The 19,225-nt window shown below is 55.3% G+C and overlaps 2 protein-coding genes across 3 annotated transcripts in view; one reads left to right on the forward strand and one right to left on the reverse strand.

The window, feature by feature from the left end:
- Window positions 1-4,925, forward strand: part of LMAN2L (lectin, mannose binding 2 like) — a 22,173-nt gene extending 17,248 nt beyond the window's left edge. The window contains exons 7-10 of one of the 2 annotated variants that reach the window (XM_025045035.1): window positions 1-155; window positions 248-362; window positions 3,082-3,201; window positions 3,528-4,925. In XM_025045035.1, coding sequence (XP_024900803.1) covers window positions 1-155; window positions 248-362; window positions 3,082-3,201; window positions 3,528-3,670 — 533 coding nt within the window. In that variant the 3' untranslated portion in view covers window positions 3,671-4,925. The remainder of the gene's footprint in view (window positions 156-247; window positions 363-3,081; window positions 3,202-3,527) is intronic. The other variant, XM_006909427.3, reaches the window with a different exon arrangement.
- Window positions 4,926-5,841: 916 nt separating this feature from the next.
- The window catches only part of FER1L5 (fer-1 like family member 5), a 42,522-nt gene continuing 29,138 nt past the window's right edge, over window positions 5,842-19,225 (reverse strand). Inside the window, exons 25-52 of the mRNA XM_025045045.1 lie at window positions 18,715-18,878; window positions 18,295-18,409; window positions 17,400-17,502; window positions 16,785-16,948; window positions 16,523-16,693; window positions 16,167-16,311; window positions 15,975-16,052; window positions 14,978-15,159; window positions 14,637-14,798; window positions 14,279-14,380; window positions 13,234-13,380; window positions 12,901-13,155; window positions 12,253-12,357; window positions 12,042-12,143; window positions 11,585-11,704; window positions 10,935-11,096; window positions 10,614-10,705; window positions 10,104-10,274; window positions 9,751-9,899; window positions 9,395-9,534; window positions 8,230-8,318; window positions 7,935-8,030; window positions 7,596-7,737; window positions 7,314-7,413; window positions 7,047-7,240; window positions 6,799-6,908; window positions 6,352-6,499; window positions 5,842-6,250 (exon numbers count right to left, since the gene is read on the reverse strand). Coding sequence (XP_024900813.1) covers window positions 6,011-6,250; window positions 6,352-6,499; window positions 6,799-6,908; window positions 7,047-7,240; window positions 7,314-7,413; window positions 7,596-7,737; window positions 7,935-8,030; window positions 8,230-8,318; window positions 9,395-9,534; window positions 9,751-9,899; window positions 10,104-10,274; window positions 10,614-10,705; window positions 10,935-11,096; window positions 11,585-11,704; window positions 12,042-12,143; window positions 12,253-12,357; window positions 12,901-13,155; window positions 13,234-13,380; window positions 14,279-14,380; window positions 14,637-14,798; window positions 14,978-15,159; window positions 15,975-16,052; window positions 16,167-16,311; window positions 16,523-16,693; window positions 16,785-16,948; window positions 17,400-17,502; window positions 18,295-18,409; window positions 18,715-18,878 — 3,948 coding nt within the window. The 3' untranslated portion in view covers window positions 5,842-6,010. The remainder of the gene's footprint in view (window positions 6,251-6,351; window positions 6,500-6,798; window positions 6,909-7,046; window positions 7,241-7,313; window positions 7,414-7,595; window positions 7,738-7,934; window positions 8,031-8,229; window positions 8,319-9,394; window positions 9,535-9,750; window positions 9,900-10,103; window positions 10,275-10,613; window positions 10,706-10,934; window positions 11,097-11,584; window positions 11,705-12,041; window positions 12,144-12,252; window positions 12,358-12,900; window positions 13,156-13,233; window positions 13,381-14,278; window positions 14,381-14,636; window positions 14,799-14,977; window positions 15,160-15,974; window positions 16,053-16,166; window positions 16,312-16,522; window positions 16,694-16,784; window positions 16,949-17,399; window positions 17,503-18,294; window positions 18,410-18,714; window positions 18,879-19,225) is intronic.

The raw sequence follows: 19,225 nt of genomic DNA on the forward strand, positions 1-19,225 counted from the left end.
TTCCCTACATCTCTGCCATGGTGAACAACGGCTCCCTCAGCTATGATCATGAGCGGGATGGGAGGCCAACAGAGCTGGGGGGCTGTACAGCCATTGTGCGCAACCTCCATTATGACACCTTCCTTGTGATCCGCTATGTCAAGAGGCATTTGACGGTGAGTCTCTGTTCTGGACCAGCTGGCAGTGTGAGCTGTCTGGCTCCTGCTCCTATGGCCTGGCCCTGATCTCTCTCTTCTCTCTGTTCTAGATTATGATGGACATTGATGGCAAGCACGAGTGGAGGGACTGCATCGAGGTGCCTGGGGTCCGCCTGCCCCGGGGCTACTACTTCGGCACCTCCTCCATCACCGGGGACCTCTCGGGTACCACACGTACACACCTTACTTGCCTTGACTGAGGTCACGTCTCAGAAGCCAGGCCTTAGCTTCTCAGAGGGAGCCAGATGAATGGGGCTCTGGGAGGCAGGTGCCCTGGGAGTGTTTATCGTCCTGCACCTCATACCCAGTCCCTTAACGCCCTAGGCTGAGGCCGTCCTCGGATAGTTGTCTCAGGAGATGGTCAGTGCCAAGGGACGGTAGCGTTTGCCCCCTCACAGAGCCCGCCCTCCAGCCTGGGTTTGGGGTCTGCACTCTCCCATCACTGATGCTGCCATTCTGGTCAGGCTCCTCCCCTTCCTGACATGCTTGGGACCCTTTCCCTTAAGCAGACCTCCCCACGATGCTGCTACCCTCTCTCACTGACCCCCAGACACTTCTTTGTATTCAGATTTCTGAATGTGTTGTGTGTACAGATGCTCCTGCTTCCAGCTCTCCTGCTCTTGGCATGCTGCCTTGGCCCTGAGTCTCTGCCACGGTGTTAGCTGTCTCGTGAAAGTTACTTCTGTGTCTTTGCCATGTGTGGCACTCTGTTCTCAGCCCTGGCTTTGTACCCTCTGTCAGCTTGTCTGACCAGTCACTCTTAAGCTCTTGCCTGCTGTAATGGATGTGGCACTCACAAGTGCCTGCTATCTGTGCTTTCCTATCTCCTTGGGGTTTTCTACCTCCTTGTCCTAATTTGTGTCTTCCTCTGTGTGCTTGTTCTCTCCTGGGCTTTAGCTCAAATCATGTCGAGAAGAAGTAAAAAAAAAAAAAAAAAATGACTTTTGAGTTTTTGGACCTAATTTATTATGAGTAAAGCTAACGTGGAATAGAATTTTCTTGTGACGAAGAAGAGAGGCAAACACCTATCTGAAGTAGGCAGCAGCTACTCAGTTCCAGCCATTATTGCCAAGAAAAATGTGGTCTCAGTGAGGCCATGGCTTCCAGTTTTCAAGAGAATCCAGGAATCTGGATTTTTAAAAGGAAATCTAATTTTTCAAATCCTGGCAACTGATTTTTTTTGAGGATGTGATTTCCATACTACAGAAGTACATAGCTTGAAGAGTTTTCACTGATATTTACACCTGTGTCATCACCGTCACAGCCAAGACACAGAACGTTTCCATCCCTGCAAAGTTCTCTGTGCCCCTTTGCTGTACCCGCCCTCCCCCGCCTCCACCCCCAGCTCCAGGTAGCATGCTTTCTGTCACTTAAAGATGTTAGTTTTTGGCCACTAGGTTCTGAATACTGTGCAGGCAGGCTGAAGCTGGAAGACAGAGCTCTTCCTGGCACAGGGACAAGAGGCACAAGCTTTAGATCTTTGCAATGTAATCTTGTAATGTGACCCAGTTGAAGGAGATCTCCTTGTCTACTATGGTTTCTCTCTGAGCGTACAGGTTTCTGGGACCTGCTTTCAGTTAACTTGACGATGTACTTTTCAGTGGGAAGTTGTTTCTAGCTGTTAGCAGTGGCCAAAGAGAATAATCACTTCTTTGTTTATCCTAAGGCGTCCTTTGCTCTTGGCTTTTGGTGGCGATGCCTAGGATATTAAGTCTGTGATCTGCATCCTTCTCTTAAGATCTCTCCTGTTGGTACCTTCTTGCTGTAACTCAGTGGATTGTTGAAAATGGCTGGGAAAGTTGGGCGCACCTTAGCTGTCCCAGCCCTGGCACCTCTCATAGGCTTGGATAAGGGCTACTGCGAATTCAAGAATTGTTAGGAGGATGAGGATAATACATTGTGAGGGGCGTTGCCCTGGCCTTTTATCCTGTCCATGGTTTAAACTCAGTCCTGACAGTGAAAACATTTTTCTGTTTGAAGGCAAATCTAGTTTTTTCATGTCTGCTAAAGATTCTAAGAGTCCAAATAGGTGTGGAAGCCATCCTAGTAATAGAAATGATAAGAAGCCCGGTCCCTGGGGACCAACCAAGCAGCCATGAGCTCCCTGGCACTCAGGTTTGTGGTCCCTGAAGACCAGTCACCACTGAGAGGAACAAGAGCTTGGAGAAATGGCAGGTTCGAGGCAGGAAGTGTACAAGCAAGACTTCCCAGAAGAGCCAGGAAGATAACCCTAACTTCTGAGTTCATATAAAAGGGCTCAGGAGCCAACCGAACAGGCTCCCATGGGACCAAGACCAGTCGAGTTGAGCATCAAAATGTACAGCTTCAGTGTGGTGCAACGCATCGAATGTGTCTGAATCAATGAGTTTATAATGACACTTTAAAGAGATAAAAATCAAGCCCCTAATTCCTTGATCCTTTCTCTCGTAGTTACTAGTGAGATTCAGGGGTCAGTTTCAAGAAGCTACAAAGCATTAGGCCCAGTCCAGAGGGGAAATGTGTCCAGTAGCTGTGCCCTGCTTGCAGCTGTCACACAGCTGCTGGAGGCCCACTCCTGTGTTGCCTGTGCATGTTATCGCCACTAAAGGGGTTGCAGTGCTGCTGGCCTCACTGGGCTGGAAGGTTTTACGTAGCATATGGGATTTCATTTTAGTGTTGTCTCTACATTTTTAAATTATGCAGGTAAATGCATGCTTGTTGATAAAAACTTTAAATACACAATAATAGAGAATATTCCCCATTCCCTTGCCTTATTTTTACATGGGAAAATAGAGGTTTCACTTATTTTTTTAAGGTCCCTGCCAGTTAGCTGTGCACCAGAAGCTGGAACCAAGATGCTCCAATCCGCGTCTGCAGGGCCTGAGTATCCTTGTTCTCTTCCTAGACAACCATGACCTTGTCTCCCTGAAGCTGTTTGAGCTGACAGTGGAGAGAACCCCAGAAGAGGAGAAGCTTCATCGAGATGTCTTCCTGCCCTCGGTCGACAACATGAAGCTACCTGCAAGTGAGCACGGGGACCCTGGGGACAGCCCATGAAGGGGAGGGCCATAGCGCTGGGGGCAGTCAGAGGTGACCTGCACCTACCCTTAGCAGGGCTTCTCCCTGTCCTGCCCCTGAGGAATACAGAGCACTAGCACCTGCTTGTCACTTATCTCCTGGTTACAGATGAGCAGGATAAGGCTGCTGCATTTTAAACTGAGGCACCTGGAAAGGGAGAATCTGGGCTTTAGCCCCCAAAAAGGGCTGAGAGCCTGGGGGTGGCTTGTGGGGCAGTCTTTCCCAACAGGGTAGGCTCCCTGGTGCTGACTTGCTTCTCTCTCACTTCCTCAGTGACAGCCCCACTGCCACCCCTGAGTGGCCTGGCCCTCTTCCTCATTGTCTTCTTCTCTCTGGTGTTTTCCGTATTTGCCATTGTCATCGGGATCATACTCTATAACAAGTGGCAGGAACAGAGCCGAAAGCGTTTCTACTGAGCCCTAAAGTGCCACTGCCACCTCTGTGGCTATCACCGTGAGGGATGGGAGGAGCAGGTGCTGGCCTGAGCACACAGCCCAGCGGTCATCTTCAGTCTCCAGCAACTGGTCAGGGACTCTGTTCTGTCACTAGAGCTTTGAATGCAGGGACACGGTCATCTGTGGGCCCTCTGACTCTGGTTCAGGAAGCCCCCCCCACAGGGCCATGCTGTGACGTGCCTTTCCCTGCAGTCCTCCCCTGGGAGCTTGAGGGGTGGAGATAGTATCTGCTGCTGTGATGCCAAGATCACAGAAAAGGACTCCAAAGCCCGGGCTGCCTTGGCGTTGGACTCAGGATCCTCATGCTTCATGTTTAAACCTTCCAAGATCTCCTCGTACCTTCCCACTGTTTGTTTTCTGTTTTTTGCTTTTTGTCTAAGTCTCTGTCCACCTGGCAGCATCCTTGGAATCTGGATGGAAACTTCTGCCCCCCTACCCCAATGCAGCCTGGGCTGGAAGCCATTCGATGCCTCTCTTTTGGGGCTGGGGCTACAAAACAGATGCATTTCACTAACCCTCATGAACTAGCCGGAGGGGAGGGCTTTCTGCTTTGGCTCGCTGCTCTGGCCTTTGTTGGTCAGCATGGCCCTTGGTTCTGTTGGTGTGTTTGCGGCCTTTCCAGGTAGGTCCCGTTAGGTCCTCAGTCATGTTTAGCCGGAAGTTGCTGTGCAAGTGAGTAAGCTTGGAAGATTTCATGAATGCGGTGGGACTGATCCTGACAGTGACCAGCTCCAGGGTTTGGCACCAAAAGCAGCATTTGCTGTATGATTCGACCATGTAGAGATGTTCCTGTCCCATCCAGAGCCTGGTAGCTGCATGTTTTGTGTCTGTCGTGATCTTTGGCCTCTGCTCTGCATGTTCAGAATGTAAGGAAGCTTTCTTCCTACAGCCTTGGCCAGTACCCCCAGGAGGAAGTCTGGCTTTTCTCCTCCTAATGGATGAGAAAGAGGTGCTGTGTTCATTGCAAATCTGAGCACGGTAGAGACCCAGTTATCTGTGCCTGGGAGTGTTTGTTGTCACTGAGCACCAGAGCCTGAGTGTCACTCTTCTAGGGTCGCCCTTATTCCACTGCCTTATTTGACAAGGGATCATGTGCTGCTCCCCTGTCTGCCCTGTGATGGAATTGACTCCAGAAGGTTGGAGCTCTGAGCTCTCCAGTCATGTACTTCTGTAGCCTGAGGGAATTCGTAAAATGGCTGATGGAAACCAAACAAGAGCTTCTGACTTTGATGTCCTTCCTTCTAGGTGTGGGTCTGGGGGAGGGTCCAGGGCATTTTTCTGAGCCCCAAGCCCTTCAGTCCTTGCCCCACATCCTGGGTTGGGAGACCCTCAGCTCAGCCCATAAGAGAGGAAGGGTCCCCTTGGCTTGGTGTGGGTTTTCATTTCATCCTTTCCAGGTACTTAAGGAAGCTCCTGGCAGACTGTGGTGGGGTCGGGGTGGGGACCTCCTAACACCTCCCCAACAGCAGCAGCAGAGTTCCAGGCTAATGGCTGTTTTGTCTTTTTTGAGTTCAAGGGGAGATGGGATAGACCCTTGTAGTGGACGGCTTGGGTGAGCTCCTGAGATGGGGGGCAGTGGAGCAGGAGGAGGGTCTCAGCAGGGGAGGGGTGTGTGAGAGAGCTCAAACTTGTGGGTTTTGTGTGAACCCAGCTCATGATGCCCTGGGGCTTTTTAAAGAGGTGGGGAGCCCTGAGATGCAACTTCACCCAGCCCTGCTGCCTTAGGGAGGCATGTGGTGCTGGCAGGCTGTCTGACCCAGCTCCGTGTGTCTTGCCCTAGCTCTTTTTGTTCTAGAAATAAGTATTTCCCTCCATGAATAAGGCCGAGTAGGTGTGTCCTAGAGGAGGGCTGTGCCAGTCTGTGGCGTGGCTCTTTTGTGCACACACATCAAGGGTGAGACCGTGTCCTTGGCCCTCTGCTTACCCCATGGAGCCACTTCTCTCCTCACAGTCATCACCCTTTCCCTGTTTCTCTCTGACTTCCCATTCTATTAGAGTGGAGGAAACCCTGAAGGCTAGAGGTGATAGGTGACAGTGTTCCCTGTCCTTATCTTATCTGAAAGGCTGGCATTTCAGCCTTTCATATTATCTTCAACCCCCAAATGACAAGGTGGCTCTCTTTTACAAAGTTTATTTCAGTGGAAGATTACAACTTTGCCCTTCTTGGCAAAAGTAGTTTCTGAACAGAATGGCCAGAATATCCTAGTTCCTTGCTGTTCTAGAAGACAGAAACAGGAACTGGTGGGAGCCCCAGGGCAGGGCTGACAGTGGGCAGAGCAAAGCCAGGTAGACCCTAGCAAATTAGCCCCGTGGGGCTGGAAGTTCTGGAAAAATATCTTGCAGGTGATTTATGGGTCCCTGGAGGAGTTTCAGCTCATGGTTTGTTGTAGGTTCTATTGTAGGCTCTCGGTTCAGATGCTGGGTGACGAGGACGGAAGAGTTGTTATGGCTGGCGTTTAGTGAATTAATGATGTTGTTGACTATTGTAATGGGCGAATTCAGCCGAAGTTTAGGTTTGACCCAGTCCATGGCCAAATAGTTCTAGGGAGAACAGGCAACAATTAGCCTGAGGGTGCAACCGGCAGGCTCTCCAGAGTTAGCCAAAGAGTAACTAGTGCCTTTGTCCCTGTCCCCACACTCACCGGAGCTGAATACATGAAGTTGAACAGTATAAGCCCCATAATCAATATGATTGAGACTACTGTGATTTTGAAGCGGTAGCGTTTCCAGAAAATACGGAGGATGTTTTTAATGGGTGATTGAAGCCATGACAGCAAGGTGGTGGTGCGTCTGTCCGTGAGCAGAGTTGATGTCAGAGAGTGAAGGGCAGAGGGGACTTTCAGGTCAGGTTATTCAGAGCAAAGAGCTTACTTCTAAAAAGCAGCTTTGGCCCTCCACCCTACTTTCACCCCCACCCATGGCTGCTCTCTCCCACATGACTGTGTGTTGAGCTGGGTAGTGGGAAATCATCACTCTGCTCCACCGTCTGCCTACTGGTCACTTCCCCTACATATTGCCGGGTCAGCAGCTTGGCCTTGTGAACGAGGGTCGGGAGGGAGGGTGGCACATCTGCCCCGCGGGACCCTTACAGTGGGGGGTGAAGTGTAGGGTACTGGTTGGGTTCTGACTGCCCACGTCCTGCTGGCCGGATCAAGGCTTCCTTCTCTGTCAGAATCTCCAGTGTCATCTTCACTTTACCCTAGAAATACCACCATTATGATGGATGAGCCTCCTCTTCCATGAAGGAAAAGGGATGCAGTTAAGGCCCCCGGGTCTGTTAGAGCTGAGGGGCTGGGCACACCAGTCCTGTGCAGTAGACACCTTCCCCAGCTCCTACCGACAAGCGCCATTTGCCATCCTCAAGGGCCTGGCAAGGCCACCAGCCGGTTACAGTTTTCTTCTTGAAGAGGGAGAAGTGCTTGTGCCGGAGGAAATAGGGCCACTTCGGCTCCGCATCCATCATCCTGGCAGAGCACAGCTTGGCATGCCGGGCTGGGAGAGGCATGTCCGACAGATCCAGCTCTAGGACCCCTGAGCCCAGAGAAATGCTGTCACAAGAGGAGTTCCCTGTCCGGAGGTCACGGGCCCTGTACCGGGATCTCACCTAGGAAGTCATCCATGGAGAAGAAATCATTGTCCCAGACCTGGATGATGAGCCGAGCTGGGAACTTCATCACTGTGGGATCCAGGCTCCATATGTAGTCCTGGGGGATGGCAGAGGAGTGTGTTATTGCCAGTCGTCTTTGAGAGTCTCCTTGGCCACCTTAGGAGCCCACTACTCAGCCTGATGGACTGTTGGGGGAGAGGGTTTGTGCCTGGGGCTTCTGATGCAGCACATAAGTCTCTGAAGCGGGAGGAGGAAGGGAAGCTGCCTTGCTCGCGTTACCTTCTGGCTCAGGACGCATACTTGCTCCGCTGCCAGGTAGTCCAAGGTGAAGATGAACCGCCAGTTGAAGCTGCCTTCCCCAGTCAGGGAGCTATAGTGGACATCTGTCTTCTGCATGTCCTTCTCTAGCCCGAATAGCCACCTGGGGCCAGAGTCCTCTCACCTAGGGTCCGTGTGCACTGTCCCCATTCCCAAGTTGGAGCCCTGTGGGAAGGGCTGCCCATCTGACACCAGATGCAGTGGCAGTGGACAAGTGTCAGCCCAGGACAAGGAGGACCCTTAGGAAAGCAGAACTGGGAGACTCTAGAAACTGCTGGGGTCCTTCCTGCTTGGCCTCACCCTTTGACATAGATGTCACTTATCATCTCGTTGCTTAAGGTGATGTTCTTCAGGTCCACCTGGGCAGTTTCCCAGATGATGCAGCGTAGCTCGTACCTGAAGCCAGGGCAGCCTTGGTGAGGGGGAGAGGCCTGGGGAAGGGGGTCGCCTCCCAAGCCCTCCATCATGCTGAACTGGGAGGCTTGGGAGGGAAGCCCCAGGGATCCCAGCAGAGGAAAGTATTCCCATGCCCAATGCCGGGAACACCGGCACCCGCACCTGGGGAGGCTACCCTGGCAAGCACACCCACACCCACCTTTTAGGCTTCCTGGGCATGATGTTGACAGGGGGGCCAGGAGGCCCCAGCTTCTTGGGGAAGATGTCCACCCACATTTGCACCTTTCCCTGGAGCGGAGATGGGTTAGCTGCTGGGGTTCACTAGCCTCTGTCCTCACGTGCTGACCTGGGGAGCCCCATCCCAGGTTCTGAGGTCTGGAGGCCATGTTCCCAGCACTGAGGAGTGGGGTGCAGGGTCTGTGAGGTGGAATGACTTCAGACAGGAAGTCAGGTCACCCTCCCATCATCCTCCCCTTTTTCTTTTTTTTGGCTGGGAGAACAGTGCAGTCAGATTGGTAGTATATGATGGCTTCAAGGCTGATGGCTATGATGTCGGCATGTCACTTGTGACTTGGGTCTGAAGTATTAATGCCATTTGGCAGTTGGTGCTGGAAGCCTCTGGAGGGCTCCTGAATGGGGTTGGGGCTTCAGTTATTAACCAGCTTTGTGGCCCTAAGCGAGTGTAAATTAGATAGCCTGGCTAGTTCAATTTAGGATGAATAACCACATCAGAAGGATATGAAGCTAAAGCACAGAGGTCTAAGAAAAAGATGAAATGGTGAGAGAAAAAGGAAAAGGGTGGAAATGCTAACATTGGAAGAAACAAATACATTCTTTCAAAGTATATGACCTAATTTCTATTTTTTTGAAGTTGACCCCATTTGAGAAACCAGGTTTAATGAGAATGCTTTTTAAAAAAAATGCTCAGCAGAACTTTTTGTCTCAAATGTGCTATCAGCTTGAGAATGCGGAGAATGGGGTGAGCCGTTCTGTCAGCCATGGGGTTTTTAGCCCTTCTCTTTGGGGCTTCTTGCCACAAGGAAACACAACCTGTAACTAACAGCCAGACCACAGTTATGGTGTCTGCATGCCGACCCCTGGTGCTGCTGCCCCACCTCCCTCAAGAGACAGGTGGTGCTGGCATTGGCTGCTAGGTGCCTCAGCATATCCTGTAGCAAGCAGATGGATGCCGCTGACTCTCTCCTTCCTAAGTGGCACTGGAACTTCTTACTTATTGACGTGAGAATGGGTGTGTCTTCTGCATGTGTGCATCTGAGTACTTGGTCTCTCCTTCCCCTTGTCCAAGGCTCCATCCTGGGTGATGGGTTCCCCTGTCTCCCGATCCAGCTTCTGAGGTTACATACCTGGTCGATGCCTGGCTGGCTGTCACTGTACAGTGTGCGGGTCTCCACGTGCTCAGGGACCAGCCCCTGGGTGTGCAGGAGGTGCAGAGCCAGGCGCTCCTTCTTAGGTCCAAAGTAACGAGCACTAGGGGGCTTGGGCTCTAGATTGGAGGGGGCAGAAGGAGGGGGTCCTGGATCATTAGCCTTCCCCTCTTACAGGGAGCCCCCACCTTCCTGTGCCCAGCTAGGACAGTGGCCATGGTCACCCCTCACAGAAGGAAGGGGGAAAGGGGGTGCTGCCTGGGGAATCCTTCCACCCTGAAGCATCCCTAGTTTGAGGCCTGGGTCTGCACTCTCTGGCAGTGAGCCCTGCTTACCAAAGCGTTGAAGCTTGAACTTCCTCCCATTGTAAAAAACAGAGTCACCATTGGGGTTGAACAGAGGCGGAGGCAGTCCTTTCCGTTTGGCATGGTGTTCCAGGAGGAAGCTTGGGAGCACCTGATCCCGCCACCTGAAGGGCCCTGACCTGGAGAGGTGTGAGAAGAAATGATGGAAGGTGTGGGTCCTAGAGAACATGCTCCTTGGAGCTGCAGGTGCCCAGTGGCGGGAGTAGGGGGAGACAGGTTTGGGCCCTGGGTCCCCAGCCCAGGATGCAGGCCTCTAAGAAGGAAGCTATGAGTTCACTCTGCCACCCGTCCCTGCATCCTTGCCCTGGGTCAGGCTCTCTCACTGGCAGTACGATTGGGAGAGCCCACAGCGAGCTCCAAAGCCAGACAGGAGCCGGTTTTCGAGGTCGATGACAGTGGTTCCAATCTTATCATCAGGTGAGAACAGGTCAAAGTCATACAGCTGGACCTCCAGGTCCTTCTCCAGGGGGATGGTGCAACTCAGCTCGAACATCCTGCAGGGAGGGGGATGCAGACCCTGGCCCATGTTACCTACATGCCTCCCATCCAGCATCTAAGCCAGGGGCCCCTGTTCCGCCTCCTTGTTTGGTCCTGGTGACTGGGGAGCAGTCTGTAGGCCTATGGTGTGGGACTCAGCTCCTTTCCAGATAAAGCATGTGAGGGGTGGTTAGGGCAGGTTGCCTGCCCGTTCATCTTCCATCTTTAGTGTGTGAGATACTGCAGTAGCAACCCGGTGGCCAGGAGGGAATGCAAGAATTCCTTGCTTCTGGAGCTTTTTTCCAGCACGGTATGGTTGGGAGTGGAGAAGGGGCTGGGTGAGTTGGGGTGCTCACATGCCAAAGATAGGGTCCAAGGTGTTGGCCTGGTATTTGTCCCGGCTGCCAAGCTTAGTTTCCCCCAGTTTCAGGATCACATAAGGGTCACACTGGGGGACAGGCATAAGAGAGGGGAGGATAGGGCATGGAGTCAGTCCAGGTTGGTCAAGGAGGGCGGGAGTGGGGCAGAAATGACCCCTAGCACCAGACGGAGCCTTGGGGAGGTGACAGTGTCAGCAGCCTGAGGGAGCTCCAGGACACGAGGTTCAGGGCTGGGTATGGGAGCTGCCTGGGCTGCGAGAGCCAGGAGGTGGGCATGGGGCAGGGGCTGCTTGTTACCAGGCCATTGTAGTCTTGGGGCTGCAGGTTGATGGCTCGCACCACGTATACCCGCACTACGCACTGCTGAGGGAAGTCCTCCTTCTTGGGCAAAACTGAGAGCTGGCGGGGCGGTTTGGGGGCCTCTGGGTTCTCAGGAAGGGGGTAGACACGGAAAAGGCCCTGTGTGTCAGTGGAGGTTGGTGTTGGCAGCTGGCTCTGCAGAGCCCTCCAGGAGCTGCCCTGCTTCGAGCTCGGGAGAGAGTGGTAGGAGGGTGCAGGGACAGTAGACCACAAGGACAGGTAGAGAGGCAGATGTGGCAGAAATGCTGTGCAGGGACCCCGTGTGCAGGAGGGTGCTGGGCAAGGAGCTGCTCGCAAGGGGGTTCCCAGTCTGCTGATGTGAACTGAACCCCATCCCACCCATCCCCTTCAGATTCTCAGGCCTCGGGAGACTGAGCTGGAGCTGGGAGCGAGAAGGCCCTTGCCCTCCTTGTGTGTGGGAGGTCACCCTGAACCACCACATAGGCCAGTCTATGCTCCCCCACTCCCAAAACTTTTTCGAGCCCTCCCTGCCCGCTTCTACAGGGAGCATATAGAGGCAGGGCTTTTATTTCCTCTGGGACAAGAGGGCAGGAGGAGGCGGCAGCTAAGCCAGGCCAGACACCCACCTTGAACTCCCCTACCACGGGGCTGTCCACCTTGGGTGATTCCTGGTAGAGTTTGAAGGTCTGGCAGAAGTCCTGCAGGCCTTGGAAGGCTGGCACTGCCTCCAGCTCGCAGTCGTATATCTGCAGGAAGGTGTGGGGGACCCAGGCTGCTGGGGAGCGGGCCTGGGCTTGACCAGAAGGGACCGTTCTGGGATCTGGATTGAGGAACCACGAACTCCCAAGTCTTGTCCCCTGGTGTCTGCCCAGTCAGTGGCCCCAGGGTCAGCACTGCCTGCCATGGCTGGGGCAGCCCTGGTTCCCACACAGGTTTGGCTGAAGGAGGTATGGCCTGGAGTCTTGGAGTGACAGCGAGGAACCCCCCACCTTAGTAGTTCCCAGAGGATTCGGGGCTATGTGTGCTGGCCTTTTTGGCAGGTTTAATTCCATGTCAGTAGCCTCCCTCCTGGGGCCTCCAAACCTTCAGGGTGTGGTAGTCTCTATCTTTGTGCTTTGGGGACTTATCGTCTCCTGTGGCCCAGAACAACTTGCTCCACCAGTCCACCTCATGCTCGTACTCATCCTGGCCGGGAAGAGGGGCCGCTGGCCTTCCTCTGCCCAGGCTCATGCTGCCCCCACCTCCCGAGCTGCCTGGACTTGCTCCTGGTTCCCCACTGCTGAGCCCACATCACCTCGGTTTTGCTGAACTTGAACCAGAATTTTTCAGAGAGATAACCTAGGAGCTGAGAAAAGAGAGCAGTGAGCGAGGTGTGGCCTGGTGGCCTCCAGCCTGCACTCTACCCTGACTCTGAGGAGAGGGTGCAGGCCAGGGCCAACCTCACACAGGCCTCTTCATTCAGGGGCTTTTGGACAGACATGGTATTGGGGCATGAAGGGTAAGCCCAATTCTTAGTTCTTAGCCTACAGCTTCAGACTGAACTCGGGACTCGGAAATGCCCAACCCCAGTCCCCACCCCAGACCTACTGAAACAATCTGCTTTTGCCGCAGACGCCCTAAGGATGCCTGTGTGTTCACTTGTGACAAGGGTTGCTCTAGGCAGTAGTCCCAAACCCAAAGACATTGGAATGACCTGGATTAGGGGGGAGGGGGCAGGGAGGAGGGATGCTTGGAAAAAATTGCCAATGCCCAAGTGCTGTCCGCAGCAATTCTGAAGCAGCTGGTCAGTGGCCTGGGTCGCAAGATTTAAAACTCGACTTGGATGGGCAGTTAGGCCTCACGCCGGGAGGATCTCAGAAGCCCTCAGGGACCAGGGCTGTTCCCTAGAGATGATGTGGGAGAAGGTGCGACCTCAAGTCCTTGCTCACCTGGTGCTTGTTCACACACAGCTCTGTGTGGAAAAAGTGCAACCATGAATCTCAGGACCATGCAAAGGAGTGCCAGCTTGGTGGCAAGGCCTGGGGAAGGGCATACTTGGAAGCCGTGGGGGCACGTAGTCCAAGGCCCAGGGGTCGCAGAAGTAGGGCTGCAGGGAGTCGATGTTGGCCTGACCCACCACAGCCTGCTGGCCGAAGTCCCGGTCGTCTACCACCTTCAACACGAGCGGCAGCGCGTAGGCCGCCTCCGTTGGCATGAACTGCAGCCCGGGGAGTTCTCCGTGAGGCCTCCCCAGAGGAGTGGTTGCCCAGCCCTAGCCTCGCCCAGGCCTTCTTACCAGTGTGAGGAAGAGGACTGACTGGGCGAAGTTGGGGTTGCTCGGGAAGTCCTTGATGGGTTCTGTCTGCAGGGTTTCTTCCCAGCACTCCACCAGCAGCTGTGGGGCACGCACCTCCTTCATGTTGCGGAGGCCCCATGCCAGGATCTGCCAGGATGGGTGGGCCAGCAGCCCCTCTGTGAGGGGTTCTGGCCCAGATAGGCTGTGCTAGCAGTGCAGTGTCTTGGGGAGCACATAGTGCTCGTCCTCAAGGCCAGGACCCTGCCCCCCGCTTTCCACGAGAGAGTTGCCATTGGCCACTGACTGCCCATCACTGACCTCCACTGCTCCTTAGGTATTGTCCTTCCCTACTTGTGGCCTCTCATCTGTTCTCTCAGAAGTGACTTCCTGACACTGGCCGCCTCGAAGGCCCACAGGAACAGGGGTACCCCAAACTTCTCAGGTGTCCCTAAGGCCAGCTAGCTCACTGCTGACTTGTCTTTCATACAACCCCATGGGTGTTCAGTGACCCAGCACCCTGTGATCTCACTCTCAACTGGCAAACACTGGGCCCCCCAGGAAATGTCTATGTCCTTACTCCTGAGGGACCAGAGCAGGAGCCAGCCGGGGCACTTGACCCTGGGGAAGAACCCAGTGCCGGTGGGGCCTGACTGGTTTTTTCTCTGCCAGATTCATGGCTCCCATGTGGGGACCTCCGTGCTACTCTCAAAGGAGAGGTGGGACACATGCTGGCCTTGGAAGTTGGGTAGTCCTTGCCCAAATCCTGGCTCTGCCACTTAGCCTGTGTCACTGTCTCAGAGCCTCTGTGCTGCAGAGCAGCATCACTCATACTGAAGCCCCTGGTTTGTTCCCCACTGCAGGGAGGTACAGAAATAATGTACAGTGTTCTCTGAGTGCTACTGCTGTCCCCTGTCCTGTCTCCTTCCACCTCAGCTTGGATCCTCTTATGGTCCAAACTTTGGATCAGGTGGTCAGCAGAGAGCTCCATGGCTCTGGGTGAAAGGCTCACTCCCTGCCCGCCCTCCCCTCCCCACACCTGCGTCACCTCGATCATCATTTTCCTTAGCATGGGCTGCATGCTCTTGGGGAGTGTGAAGACCCCGTTCTTCCAGGGAAGACTTAAGATTGGCAGCTTCCTTCTGAGACTCTGAGGGCGAGGTGGGAGAGCAGGGATCATGAGGCCCCATTGGGCTGGTCCTGCTACCCTCCATCCTCAACTCAAGCAGGTTCTTCAGAGGGGTCCTCTGAGGAGGCCCCAGATGTGGGCAGATGCTGGCAAGGGAGCTGGGGCGGGCCTTTCCTGGGGAGTAGAGTAGGGACTCTGTGGGGACTTATGGCAGGGGCGTGGGGCAGGGTGGGAGCACTGATCACTGCGCTCCCCAGCTGGCTGTCTCTCTCAGTACCTCAGTCTCCAGGATCAGCTCGCAGGATGCCAGGATCTCGCCCTCTTCCTCTCCCAACTCTTTTGCAAGGGGGTGCCACCTCATGGGGGGCAGGATCCGGTGCTGGACATCCAGCCAGACCACTGGGGACCACATGCTCCGTCCCCACAAACTCTCCTTGCCCTGGAAGGAAGGGGAGGTTGCAGAACACGGGGGGCCCAGCTGGCAGGTCCTGGCTCCTCCTGGAACCCTGTGGGTCTGGGAGAGCTCGCATTTACGCCCACATGGTGCCCTGTGAGTCAGGCCCGGGTGTTCTGCCCGAAAGTAAAAACTCGCCACTGTGCCCAGCCCAGCCACCTTACCTGGCTGTCCCGCTGCCATAGTTCCAAGACCACGAGTGGCGGGCTCTTTCTGGTGTCCTGGGGGTTCTCATACAGCAGGAGGTGCTGAAAGACAAGCGTCTGCGCCCATGTAGGGGCTGCAGAGCTCCTGAGGCTTTGGGTGCACTGGCTGTGGTGCAGGAAGACCAGGCGAACAAAAGGCCCTGCAGGTGGGGGCATGGGGTCACACTGAGCTGTCAAGTGAGGCTCTCTTCTCCTCTGGCTGCTGCTGCCATTGGACCAGTTACCTGGGTGTACCCAGGCTGGGCATCCCAGCCACTATCAGGCCGCAGCACATAGGCAGAGAGCCAGCGGAAAAGGGCCATTTGGTTCCACCATGTCTGTTTCACACTGCCATGGTGAGATCTGGGCAGCACACAGACAGCCAGCTGGTGGCCCCTCAGGAGGAGCTCTGGGGACCAGGCACATGTGGCTGCCTTGCCACAGTACTGAGTGGCCTTGGCACTAGGGATGTCGCATAGCCCTCTCAATGGGGGTACTGGTGCCCAGGGGACACTGCCCTGGCTGAGCCCATCATGCAGCAACCTGGCTCCTTACACAGTGCCACCAACAGGACAGGGTCCTCCCTCATGGGGCCATAAGTCACTACCCTCCTCCCCACCCTCATCTTCTGTCCAACATAAGAAACAGATGGTTCCCAAGGTGTCACCCTCTCTTGCCTCCATGTCTTGTAAGTGCTATGCAAGCAAACTCTTCCCTCTTCAAGGCCCAGCTAAGTGGTCCCCACCGGGTGACACCTCCCTAACTCCCCCTTCCTCCCCCTTGTTGATTCCACAGCGCTGGGGACACATAAGAACAGCCTTGTATTCCTTGTTTTTGTGTCTTTTCCCCAAATCAGGGCCGTGAGCTGTTGGGGGAGGGGGTGTGCATGTTTGTCACCCTCTTCCTTGCCATACTCTTTGTACTGCAGGTGGCCACATTAAGGGGCCTCTGGGAGAGAAGGGTGCCTGCCACCTACCTTGGAACACCTGGGTCTGACTGACTGCCAGATTCCGGGCCTGGTAGATGTAGCAGAAAAGCTGATAGTAGTGAGGCTCTGGGTGAGAGAGGGGCTAGTCCATCACTGCCCCCAGGACCCCAGCCCTCCCCAGCCCTGCCCTCAGGTGCAGGGCCTCTGGACACCCAGGCCGACTCTCAATTGAGTGCTCACTGTCAAAGATGCAGTAGATGAGAGGCAGGTGGGGTGTCTGGGTGTCCTCTGCAGCAGACCTCCAGGAGTCCGTGAATGTTTTGCTCAGGCCCCTCGATGGCGTCTTGTCCTCTTCCTTCTCAGCCTGCTGATTCAAGTCTGTACCCTGTGCCTGGGACAATCTCCCCTAAGGCTCCTGGGAGCTCAGGCACAGCCACCATCCAAAGCCTAAGGATGTGGATCTGGGGCCCAGACACCCCCACCCACTGGTAGCTGATGCCTTAGCCCAGGCGTCTCCACTGCCTGCCATGCCCAGGTCTGGCCCCGGGTCCCCAAAGTGGGGTACAGGGGGAGTTGCCCGCCTGCTGAGACTTTACCAAGGACCCCTCCAGGAGGAATATGGGCGCAGTGCCCTCATCTTCATCGGGGGCCAGTCTGCGGTGCCAGCAGCGGCGGCGGAACCGGCTCTGAGGCTGAGGGCCCAGGTGGAACTTGGAACCCATGGTGCCGTACTCCCAGCCCTCCTCCTCCTGGGCCAGGCCATGGTGCTGCTGAGGGTGAAGAGCATAGTCACCCTCCTGCCATGGCCCGGGTGGGCCCGCTTGCAGTCCTGCCAGGCCCCTGCACGGGCACCCTCACCAGCTGCAGGAAGGACAGCGTTTCCTGCTCCGTGCCCAGCTGCCTGCGGTCCCGGCAGCGCACACGCGCCCAACGCCGGCGGCGGCAGGAATAGTAGATCTTCTCTACCGGGTTCCAAACTTGCGGCAGGCCCGAGGGCAGCATTCCCACACCGTACTCCCAGCCTGCAGGGCAGGGCTGCTGTGGGTGTCTAGTGCCCCAGGCTGGGAGCTGGGACAGGCCTCAGAGGAGGCCCAGACAATAGGCTATGTGGACAGCACTTTTTTCTGCATCCAGGTCTCTCTGGCCCTGGAAGGTATGGCCACCCTGTACCATCTTACAATGAGGAAGATGAGACTCAGAGATGTCATGTGACCTGCACAAGGTCACACAGCCCATGGCCCCTCTCTGGAGCCCCCTGGGATAACTGTAGGCTGCAGGACTAGATCTATGTTCAAGTGCTCAAGAGACACAACCTGCCCTGCCTTAGAACTGGGGCCCATGGTTGTGGACGGGGGGTTGGCATCACTCTCCAGAGGCCTGGCGCCCATGAGCTAGGCTGCTTTTAGGCTGTGGGGGTGTCAGACGCAGGCAGCTCCAGGCCTTCTGCCTGAGGCCTGTGAACAGAGGACTGACCCTCATTGTCCACTGCATGGTTCAGCTCCACGGTCCAGTTCTTCTTCACGTGCCAGCCTTGGGGACACTTCACATTCTCCCGGGCCTCCACGGGCTGTCCATTCTGTGGGTAGACAGGGATTGGGCAGAGGGGCGTTGAAGCTAGGAAGCCGCCTCCACTCATCCCCACACGTCCACTCGCCGACCGTACCCCGGACCTCCCACCCTCAAGGGCAGACATTGCTTGTCTGATGCCACTCACATAGCCACTTAACATGCATTTACCAATTTGCCTTTCCAAACTACAAATAGACGTATTTTTAAAAGGAAACTTTGTATGACCACTATCAGTGGAAAATCAGTATCCCTCCCCATAAACAGGAACCAGTGAGGGCAATGGCTGTGAAAACAAGGTCATGCACTGGCTGTCACCTGGATGCTGCTGCCAGCCCAAGCCCAGGCTCCCAGTCCTCACCCAGGAGGGGAGCCCAGCAGGCATGTGAGGAGCTAGACCCACACTGTCCCATACAGCAGCCACTAGCCTCCTGGGGCCACTTTCATTTAAATTAATTAAAATAAAACGAAACTCAAGGTTCAGTTCTTCAGCCTCACGAGGGCCACATTTCAAGTACTCAGTGGGCAGCGCGGATGGACGGCGTTGCTTAGACGAGCCCCAAACCTTTTGAATGGGAAGCCCTCCCTTTCAAAGTCCTACGAAGGAGACACGGCCCACTGTGCTGTTCCTTGCCATGTGACTGAGGGCTTCTCCACCCGCCACCATCAATGCTCGCCCAGGGTCCAAGCAGCAGGTAGAGCAGAGCTCAGATGGTGACCCCTGGTCCAGAGTTCTTTCCACTGGGACAAGCCAGTGCATTGTCCCCTCATCCCCTGAGGCAGCCCCATCCTCTCTGCTCACCACATCTGTGTTGGGGGTAGCCGCTGGCACCCACACCCCCTTGGTGTCACGGTGCTGGTTCTCGTATACCTCCTCCAGCACCTGGCTCTTGTTGATATCCGTGTCCAAGAGGAGTCTGGGGGGAGTGAGACCCGAGTTCCCAGCACTTCTCCCAGAACTTTCAGGTCCCTGGGTTCTCCTCTCCTGGCCGAGGTCTCCCTCACCAGACGGGCCCACCTGGTCGGGGTGGCGGGCCAGGCATGCAGGGTGGGATGGTGGGCAGGCCCTCATTTGGGCACTTAGCCCTGGGACCAGGCTCCAGGGGCTGTGTGCCCGCCTGTCTGGGCTGCTGCTAACCAGCCTCCCAGCTAAAAAGAGGTGTCGCCTCCAGGGCTGCGTGTCTAGGGCACCCAGGCTCCAGGTCCTGCAGCCCAGCCTTACCTCCTCTGAGGCTCTACTGTCCACTGCCCCTGCCAGTGCCATCCCAGGGGTGCCTTGAAATCCTCCTTGGGGAGAGCCTTGTGCCCCAGGACGTCGGAGAAGTTAGGGCAGTGATACAGCCCCTGCTGCCCCCACTGGCCTTTATACTTGGCCTGGTTCTCATACTGGGAAGGCGGGGAGGGAGGCTGTCAGTGGGACAGCATAGAGCCTAACAGTGCCTCAGTGTGGCCTGTCTGCCTGTGTCACTGCTGACCGTGGGAACCCCTGTCCTGCCCCATCACTGGCCACTTCTTTGCCACCTCTGGGCCTTTCTTTGACATCTCCCTGCTGGGTGTGTTGTCCCTGCATGCCCTCCATCTCAGCGTCTGCAAGCCCTAGGTACAGGCTGGTACGCGTTATATATCTACCTGCAACACTTAACTCAAGAACCATGAAAATGTGTTTTAACTTAGTGAATTACAAAGCCTGAGACTCAAAACCTATTTCCCTTCTGCTCTCACAGCCTTCTTCT

This window comes from Pteropus alecto, unplaced genomic scaffold (assembly GCF_000325575.1).
Source record: "Pteropus alecto unplaced genomic scaffold, ASM32557v1 scaffold223, whole genome shotgun sequence".
Taxonomy (NCBI): domain Eukaryota; kingdom Metazoa; phylum Chordata; class Mammalia; order Chiroptera; family Pteropodidae; genus Pteropus; species Pteropus alecto.